At 36.9% G+C, this 9,504-nt stretch overlaps 2 protein-coding genes and 1 pseudogene across 3 annotated transcripts; 2 read left to right on the top strand and 1 right to left on the bottom strand.

Moving 5' to 3' along the window:
* Positions 1-2,246: 2,246 nt before the first annotated feature.
* LOC309509586 (protein adenylyltransferase SelO-like) lies at positions 2,247-6,341 on the top strand. Its single transcript, XM_082184396.1, has 7 exons — positions 2,247-3,490; positions 3,568-3,686; positions 4,718-4,846; positions 4,934-4,998; positions 5,286-5,342; positions 5,509-5,607; positions 6,015-6,341. Exons 1-7 carry the CDS (start codon positions 3,307-3,309, stop codon positions 6,034-6,036), a joined length of 675 nt encoding a protein of 224 aa, XP_082040522.1. The 5' UTR covers positions 2,247-3,306; the 3' UTR covers positions 6,037-6,341.
* Positions 6,049-8,478, top strand: LOC309509595 (protein adenylyltransferase SelO-like). The gene is made up of 8 exons (XM_082184410.1): positions 6,049-6,144; positions 6,222-6,266; positions 6,348-6,429; positions 6,633-6,725; positions 6,817-6,896; positions 6,978-7,021; positions 7,671-7,750; positions 7,930-8,478. Exons 4-8 carry the CDS (start codon positions 6,636-6,638, stop codon positions 8,050-8,052), a joined length of 417 nt encoding a protein of 138 aa, XP_082040536.1. The 5' UTR covers positions 6,049-6,144; positions 6,222-6,266; positions 6,348-6,429; positions 6,633-6,635; the 3' UTR covers positions 8,053-8,478.
* LOC309509587 lies at positions 8,323-9,272 on the bottom strand (annotated as a pseudogene). The gene has a single exon. The product of its transcript is annotated as an uncharacterized misc_RNA (transcript).
* Between the last annotated feature and the right edge of the window lie 232 nt (positions 9,273-9,504).

Below are 9,504 nucleotides of genomic sequence, written 5' to 3'. Positions count from 1 at the left end.
AGTCAGATTTACCATAAATGAACATGGTGAGTAACATTTTATAAACAATATTGTCAATATTGTTTGTTTTCCCTCTATTTTGCTGACGAGAATTTCAAAATAAAGCCCTACCAGAGTCTCAATGCAACAACAGACAGTGATTGAACCGTGAATTTTGTGAACCATTACATAATCCTATATAGGCTAATTATAAATTCAATTGTTATTATACTTTACAATATTACTGTTTGTTGTTGTATTTTTCAAAACTTGAAACTTGTGTGTGTGTGTCAGGTGGATTTTTTTAATGTTTATGAAATAAGTCTCTTGCGCTGCTCCCCCAGCCTGCATTTATTTGATTAAAATATAGTAGCCTAGGCTATAAACTACAGTATTGTGATATATTATTACCATTTTAAATAACTGTTTCTATTTGGACATATATTAAAAGGTTTTTTTTTTGTTTTGTTTTTGTCCAATTTCTTGTGCTCCTCCCTGTCCTAATCTAGGTGATGGGACCTACCAGCTGTTCCTCATCAATGGCAAGAGGATCCAGTATTTAAGCAGAGCCGGGGGGGAGAGAGAGAGAGAGAGAGAGACTGGGACTGGGACTGGGACTGGGACTGGGACTGGGACTGGGACTGGGACTGGGACTGGGACTGGGACTGGGACTGGGACTGGGAGAGGTTTCTTCTCCCAAGAGCCTGAGGCACCGTTTACACGATGGGAAAACGCAGATATTTCCCTGCGTTTTGGCCTGTCATTTACACGAAAACGCAGTTTTTATCCCAGAGAACGATTATTTCTAAAAACTCCGGCCAAAGTGGAGATTTCTGAAAACGCCGGTTATGTGTTGCCGTGTCAACTGGGAGAAACGGGGTTTTAGGTTCTCAAACGTCACATTATGCGCCAGAAAATGCTTACGTCATGTGAGCGCCCTATGTTCAGAGTTTGTTCCATACTGTCTATGAGTTTGTTTGGCTACTATTTGATCATGGATGCTGTTAAAGTGGTACTCATTTTTACTTTTGTGAAAACGCTTTTGGCCTGTTTGCATTTGCTTCGCTGTCTGTCCACACGAACGAACCTCGCGCCATGTCTATTGTTTTGAAAGGAACAGGAAGTCGCTCGTGCTATTCGTCGTTGTCGATTTTGAGGATTCTGATTGGCTTGCATGGCTTTATCCTTCTCCTTACACTGCCGCCCCTTTGTATTTATGCGGGTTGATGTAAACGACAACTTTTTTTGAAAACGATATTGCGTGCACGATGTTATTTTTGAAAACGGAGGGGGAGAAATATTCGTTTCTCTAAATACCCGGCTATGTGTAAATGTGGCCTGAGACTGTTGTGTTACCAGACTTGGAGTGTTGCTCTTGTTGGTGTATGTTAAGCTTAAGTGTGTTGTTACGCTTAAATGTGTTGTTACGGCTGTAGTGTGCAGCTTTGAATTGCTTGCCCATTGTTGAGTGTTGGAGCAGTAGGGAGTGGGTGCAACATTGGCAGTGAATCTGAATAAAATGTGTCTTTACACAAAACATTATCATAATTCAACCTGTATGTATTAAAAGCCGTAGTCACCTTTCACTTATTCATGCAAAAGCTATAAAAATTATGACTGAGATTATCTTAAATTTATACTATTTTTGAGAGGATAGATAGATGAATTTACTCACTTTTTCAATTTGTCCTTTCAGGGAGATATATACTGTTTTTGCCATTTCTGCTTTCTACCTCCTCTGGCAACTCAAAGGGAGCAGTTTTGCATTTTTTGGATGCAGGACCAAGAAAAGTACATGCAGATTTCATGGACAATATGTAATTTTTAATAATATGAACCACACCCGTTTCAAACAGTTGAGTGTCGCCGTCCACTGGAGCCATAAAGGTTCTCTCAACATTAGTGAGGGCACTGATGGTGGTCGTTTAGAAAGACCCAATCTTAACTTTATCTGTGGACACTTCATGTTTTTGTGCGGCGGTTTGTGCGGTTGTCCACTCAGATGAGCCGGGTGAAAGCAGGTCGGCTGTACGGTTGGCTTGCAACAGACATTCTGGAGGGTGACAGAAAATAAACATTGACTCAATAAGCATTGATAATACCAATGACCTTTTTTAAACCTTAGTGCGCTGACAATAAGCCTACATTAATATTAACCATACAAACTACAAATTAATAAAACTAGAAAAATAAAACTGTGAAAACAGTGAAAAGACTGTTAATAATGTTTTATTTCTTTTTTTTTTTATTATTAGGGTGGCCCGATTATGATTTTCTATTGCTGATAACAATTTTTTTCAAGCAAATTGGCCAATTCCGATAGCCGATTTTTTCCTTTAAGCAAATTTATTTGTTGTTTATTTGCTCTATAACATCTGTTGCCAGCCATTTGAAATGTAATCATGATGCAAACAAAGAGGCTACACACATGTAGCATGATAATTTATTTTTTATTTAAATTAGATTGTATAATTTCAAGATTTAAAGCAAAAACAAAATGGTCTGACTTTTGTTTTGTGAAATTATGCTAGAAGACACCTGCACAAAACAAAAACAGCAGACGGACTGAATGAAAACGCAAATTCACTTTCTGTCAGTAGGTGGCGCTTGGAAATCGCAAGTGTCTTAAATGTGAGTGTAAATGCAATGAAGAAAAAATTTAATTTAAATTACAATTTTGCCACAGTTTTTGCATGAACATGTTAAACATATCTAATCATTTCTGTAATACATTTTTATTTAAATTTTGCAACTTATAAAGTGTTAAAATATGTATTCAATTTACATATTAAAACTATTGTATGAAATGGCAAATGTAAATTATATAATTGAATTTTCATTTTCATTTTGCACCAAACGTTGCACAAATGTATGGGGAAATTTAAATTTAAATACAGAAATGCATTGCCATTTTACATATTGCATTTCAAATTGAATATTGCTACCCATAAGCTTCCATACACATGGTACCTGTTACTTGTTACTTGTTACAGTACAGATTGGAGGTTGACCAATCACAGTTGTCTCTGATCATTGGCTAGAGACGCTTATTTAATCATTATAGTGAGAAAGTACGACAGCTTCTAAACCCATACAATTAATAGATTTAATCGGTTATGGTTTATAACGCGCATACATTTCCAAAAAGACAAAAAAGTCCCGAATATTGCATAAATGGAGCATTCGGGTTTTTGAGCCGATGAGCGCCCTCTGGTGGAACATTGAAGGATTGTTTGTGTGACAGTTCTGATGTTTTCCTCTAGTTACGTGATGTAAGGAAGTACAGGACATATATAGTTAAAAAAATATGCCTGTGAGTTTGATGTAATGACAAAACATGGTTTCACGTTATTTTTATTTTTATCGGCCGTCGCCATCGCTACATTTAGGGACGAACAAGAATTCTGTGAGAATGAAAGTTGTAATGAAAGAGAGTTCGATAAGAGTCACTTTTATAGCAATGTGAAACACTGTGGAGAAATACTACTGGCATTATCACATAAACTACTAGGTAAGATACAGATATGAGTGCCAACATTGTATATTTCACACGTTGATATGTTTTAATCACTTCTGTGTGTTTTACAGATGCTCTGCCTCTTGATGAGGTTGATGGTAATGTTATTCGTACTGTGAAGAGAAGTGTGTTTTCAGAGTCTCAGCCCTCTCCTCTGAAAGAGCCCCTGACACTGGCTGCTGTGTCACAGGTCAATAAACCCATCCACTCATCATCATTTACAGAGAACTTGTGCTTCACTGCAGTCAAACCTGGGGATATTGTTGCAGTAACTGTGTATATGTAATTTATGAAACAGAAAAATACAATGGAGCTAGTGCCATCTAACCACCAGTCAAAAGTTTGGTCACACCCACCCATTCTTTATCATTTTTCTTGTCCACATTTTAAAATAGTAATAAATTAATCATCATCATCACCACCAATAACATTGTCGTCGTCAGCATAATTTTGAACTTATTCAGGCTGTTGTTACAAAGAAGTACACTTCATCATACTTTTAAAAAGAGAAATTATATGAAAATAATATAGGCTACTTTAAAAGAATATACTTTGGTGCAAACTGAATATAATGTTTCGGACACTTAATTGCATCATGTTAACTGAAATTAAATGAACATTTATTATAGTTTGTTAAGAAACGGTCATGAAAGTATACTCGTTAAGTGGCTTTTTATTTCATTAATTTTGTATTATCTGCAATAACTTTTTTAAAAGAAACATAGTTTTCCATTTTTATTTTTAACACTTATTTTTTACAAGGGTGAAGCAGATCACTTAAAAAAATAAATAAATTTGAACCACCCAACTCCTCAAATAAATGTCTACTTTAGGTTGTGGGCAAATTATTTTTTAGCTATTATACTCTATTATATATATAGATATTATATAATGCTAGCTTCAAAATTGGACCAAACACTTACATACCAATAGAAACACTTTATCATACATTTATTTAGTCACAAACAGTTCATTTATTGTATTGAGTTAATTCTTTTTTTTTTTTTTTTTTCAGTTATACTTTTATTTATTTATTCAGTCATAAAGCTTTTATCAGCTAATGAACTCGTGGGCCACTTGGACTCTTTACAGAACCACCAGTGGTCTGAGGATCACAGTCTGAGAAAACTGCTTTAAAACAAAACTGGACCATGGTACCACCACAGTACTTTTGTGTAAATGTTGTTTCTGCATATATTCAGGCTCTTTTGTGTATTTCAGGATGTGTTGAGGAATATTTTGGATCTGAATGAGTCTGTGATTCAGAATGAAGAGTTTGTCCGTTGTGTCAGTGGTGGGAAACTGTTTTCTGGCTCTGTTCCACTGGCACACAGATACGGGGGCCATCAGGTAAAACTGACCGTCACTTCAAACCCGACAGCGATGGCGTAAGACAACCAGAGCAAACATGTCAACCATGTGTTATTATTATTATAGTTTGGTTATTGGGCCGGACAGCTGGGGGATGGAAGAGCACATTTGTTGGGTGAATACACAAACAGGTAAAATCATCCTTTTCCATCAGCGTTCAACACAAATCATCAGTTGTTATTGTCAGATGTGACTTTTCTGTTGTAATGCATGTCAACTTTCCCATAATGTTGTTTAAGATTAAAGAATGGAAAGTGTGATCTATACTTACTGGTTTTTCAGCAAATAGATGATTCTGGCATTTTTTAAATCTAATTCTCACTTAATGCTTAAACATGCGTCTGAACAATGACATCTCTCAGTTTAGAACTGACAAGTGTTAACCGTTAGAGCGGTATACAATCTCTCTTTTATCCAGAAAAGGTGAAAGATGGGAAGTCCAGTTGAAAGGCTCAGGAAAGACACCGTACTCAAGGTGAATATCAGTTTCTGCTGCTCAATATTTTTGATATGCTTTTTAAGTAATTCAGAGATATATTTAGTTGTAAATGATCTTACATTATGACTCATAGTGTGTGATTCTCTGTCTGGCAGGAGTGTAATGGTTATGCGGTTTACTGTACATGATGTTTTGTGTGCAGGTCTGGTGATGGACGGGCTGTGATTCGCTCCTCTGTGAGGGAGTTCCTGTGCAGTGAAGCCATGCACTTTCTGGGAGTTCCTACCAGCAGAGCCCTCAGGTACACACACACACACACACACACACACACACACACACACACACACACACACACACACACACACACACACACACACACACACACACACACACACACACACACACACACACACACACACACACACACACACACACACACACACATATATACAATACTGCAAAAGTGGAGGAACATTGTATGAATAGTAAGCTACTTTAGATCTACTATAAATTTTGTATATACTTACAGTATATATACATGGGTTGAGAGTCATGATTAATTGCATACTTTTTTTAATCCATTACTTGTTTTATTTTACTTCATTATATTCTAATAAGTTAAAGTGAAACAGACAGCCATAATAATTACATATAATAATTTTATTGTTAAATGTGTGTTATTGCTCCAGCATTGTTTCCTCTGTATAGATTTTGTCCCCAACACGTCTGATGACGAGGGCCGGTACAGTATAGGAGCTCAGGCTAATGTTGGCCTGTTCAATCTACAGAAACTTCTAGAAGCTCTGAAACCACTGCTGACCTCAGATCAGCTTTCACAGTAAGAGATCCTTTTATTTTCTGTTGGTATTGGTCTGGAATAAATAAGGGTGATTCGTGTCAATTCATTTACTTCAGATCTCAGCAAATATTGAGAGAGTATCCACAAATCTACCATCAAAGGTGAGCCTGTCATTAGACAATATAGATCACTGTATTCCTCTCTGAGTCGTTCCTGATCTCACTTTACTGTTTCTGTTGTAGATTTCATGAGCTGTTCAAAGCAAAGTTGGGCTTTCTGGGAAATGAAGAAAAGGATTCATATGTGATTGCATTTCTTCTAAAGGTAAATATTAGCTGGATTGTTTTTTTTCTCTGATTGTACTATAATTAATTCATTAATTCATTTTTTTTTATTTTAATTATATATTTAACAGCCAAACTGTCAGAAATAGTGAAGTCCAGTATGGTATCAGTAGTAGATCACACAAATGGCAGCATTTCCTGAGAATGACCCATATAATGTTGTATGATGTGTGATGTGTTGAGCTAATGGAGGACACTGGAGCAGACTTCACTATGACTTTCAGACAGCTGAGTGAAGTGACCCTGTCCCGGCTTCAGAAGGGATCCTTTGCTCCGGTACGTTTCCTCTCCATTCACTCCCACAGCAGCCGCAATATCCATAATCATGATTTCAGTCCATTAACTGTGACTGTGTCTCTCTTGACAGTCTTTGTGGGCTCTTTCAGACCTCTCATCACACAAGCATTTCAGAGACTGGGTTCAGCTGTATTTACAGCGTCTGTCAAGGTAATGTTGCTGTAATGTAAACTCGAACTCTTTAGAGGATTAAAAATGAACATCACTTGATGTGTTAATCGTCTTCTACAGGATAATGAGTGACTCAGATGAAGAACGACAGCACAGAATGCAAGGTGTGTTTTTGTATATGTTATATGATGCAGTGTTATATATTATGTGTTTATATATTGTTACAGTAACACTACCGCTGAAATGTTCAGGATTGGTAAGATTTGTTTTTGAAAGAAGTTTCTTATGCTCACCAAGGCTGCATTTATTTAATCAAAAATACAATAAAAACAGTCATTTTGTATTACTATAATATATTATTATACTATGAGATATTATTACAATATAAAATAAATTATTCTATTTGAATATACAGTATTTGTGTAATTAATATATTTGTTCAGCTGAATGTAATTTATTCCTGTGATCATTTCTCCAGTCTTCAGTGTCACATGATCCTTCAGAAATCATTCTAATATGATGATTTGCTGCTCAAGAAACATTTGAAAACAGTTGAGCTGCTTAATATTTCTGAGGAAACCCTGATACATGTTTTGATTAATATAAAGTTCAAAAGAACAGCGTTTATTTGAATCTTTTGTAATATTATAAATGTCTTTATTGTCCCTTTTTATGCATCCTTGCTGAATAATATTATTAATTTCTTTTTTTTTTAAAAGCCTTACTGACCGTAAATGTTTAAACGGTAGTGTGTGTTTTTTTACGATGTGTTATGTTGTATTTAATGTTATTAGTAATTTTTCTATTGTTCAGGAGTAAACCCACGGTATGTGTTGAGGAACTGGATGGCTGAATCTGCTATCAGAAAAGCAGAGAAAAATGACTTTTCAGAGGTATTATTATTACATGTGATGTCAAACTAATATGCTGTCATGATCATGCTTATCATATATCTTAGAGTGTTTGCTTTAATATATTACTGTGAAATGAAGACTTGACAATTATACATACAATGTAACATCTTCAGACAGACCATTATGGCTTGTTGACAGTATGTTTGATGTATTTCTAGGTGACACTGTTGCAGAAGACTTTAATGGAGCCATTTATGGAGCAGGAAGAGGCTGAGAGAGCCGGATATGCCAGTAAACCTCCATCCTGGGCTCAGCAGTTGAGGGTCAGCTGTTCTTCCTAACTCAGGAAAAAATCGCAAATTTCAGCATCATTTGAACCAAAAATATTGTTTATGACATTGTAATCACACTTCCTAATGGATGATCTGATTGGAGGATGAGTCATGTTCGAAGTTATATATGTACATATGCACGTTATATATGGACAATGGACATGGATGTCTTTTGTAATATTGCTGTTTCTGCATTTCTACAAAAGTGCAAAAATCTTTGCATCATGCATCTCGTTTACTCCTGTTTAACAATTAGGCATGTCAAAATCTGTTAAACAGTTAACTTTGCAAGACCTTATTTATTATGACATTCCATTAGCAATGATGATATAGCATATTTGTAATACAAATAATCTGATTAGGTGCGTAAGTACAAAGTATTTACATATTTTAGTCTGGTGGTGTAATGCAAGAATATTAAACAAAATAATTAAAGATGTGTGTCCGTATGTCACGCCGAGAACTTGTTTGGCGGTCAGTTCCTCAGTCCAACTACAAAAACATGTCAATTAGCTCTATCTGTCTTCAAGATCATTGTTGACTGCGCTTTTTCAGCATTGCTGTCATCAGTTCTGACATGAGTTCGCCACCTGGGGGCGCTGTGTGTAGAGGTGTAGTTCTCTTTGGTGGAGCTGGAGGCATTTTTCTGACAGAGCCGGCGGATGGGTTGGCAGCCGGTGCAGGAGCTGGTGGTGGAGGCGGGGGTGGAGGCGGGGGTGGAGGTGGTGGTGGTGGAGCTCCACCTGCAGATGCAAAGTTTTGGGGACCAGGAGGAGGAGGAGGTGGAAGGGAGGTAATGGGGTCTGGGGGTGGTGGGGGGAGCGAGTCTCCCCGTAAGGTGCAAAACTAGGAGGCGGTGGAGGAAGAAAGTCAGGGGGCAGCTCGGCATCTTCTGGAGGAGGTGGTGGTGGAGGCAGGTCATCCATGGGTGGAGGTGGGAAGGAGGATTGTGGGAATCGAGGTGGAGGAGGAAACTTGTTGACTTTGGTTGTGCTGGCAGGAGGAGCAGGGGGAGGAGGAGGCAACATGGGGTCGGGTGGTGGAGGAGGCAGGGTTTCCATTGAAGGCGGAGGTGGTGGGAAAGATGTTTGGTTGCCAGGACCCTTCAAAAACAAACCAAAAGTAGCATTCAGGAGCATTTCAGATAAATGATGAAATTACAAGGGGATTAAAACAACTCTAAAGGAACCGTCACCCTTCGTAAAATATTAGTGTGCGTAATTTTACTGCTCTTGAAGTATACTTTAAATCTTTGAAGTATATTTAAAAATATATATTTTCAGATAATATATTCATTAAATAAAAGGCCACTCTATGTTTATTTAAAGACACTGCACTTTCATGACTGTTTCTTAACAGAGTTAAGTGCAATTTTAAAAAGTGTACTTTGCAATCATGACAAATTAACAGTTAAACTTTTTAAATTATGGTTTAGTAATCTTTTGCAGTACATTTATTTTG

Source organism: Leuciscus leuciscus (assembly GCF_965113295.1).
Source record: "Leuciscus leuciscus genome assembly, chromosome: 11".
In the NCBI taxonomy this organism is placed as follows: domain Eukaryota; kingdom Metazoa; phylum Chordata; class Actinopteri; order Cypriniformes; family Leuciscidae; genus Leuciscus; species Leuciscus leuciscus.
This window is presented reverse-complemented; position numbering and strand designations above follow the sequence as displayed.

Coding starts and splice junctions, on each gene's coding strand:
- LOC309509586 (XM_082184396.1), top strand. CDS start 3,307: ATGACAAAACATGGTTTCACGTTATTTTTATTTTTATCGGCCGTCGCC. Junction 3,687..4,717: donor CACTGGCTGCTGTGTCACAG/GTCAATAAACCC, acceptor TGTGTATTTCAG/GATGTGTTGAGGAATATTTT. Junction 5,343..5,508: donor GGAAAGACACCGTACTCAAG/GTGAATATCAGT, acceptor TTTTGTGTGCAG/GTCTGGTGATGGACGGGCTG.
- LOC309509595 (XM_082184410.1), top strand. CDS start 6,636: ATGGAGGACACTGGAGCAGACTTCACTATGACTTTCAGACAGCTGAGT. Junction 6,726..6,816: donor AGAAGGGATCCTTTGCTCCG/GTACGTTTCCTC, acceptor CTCTCTTGACAG/TCTTTGTGGGCTCTTTCAGA. Junction 6,897..6,977: donor TATTTACAGCGTCTGTCAAG/GTAATGTTGCTG, acceptor CGTCTTCTACAG/GATAATGAGTGACTCAGATG.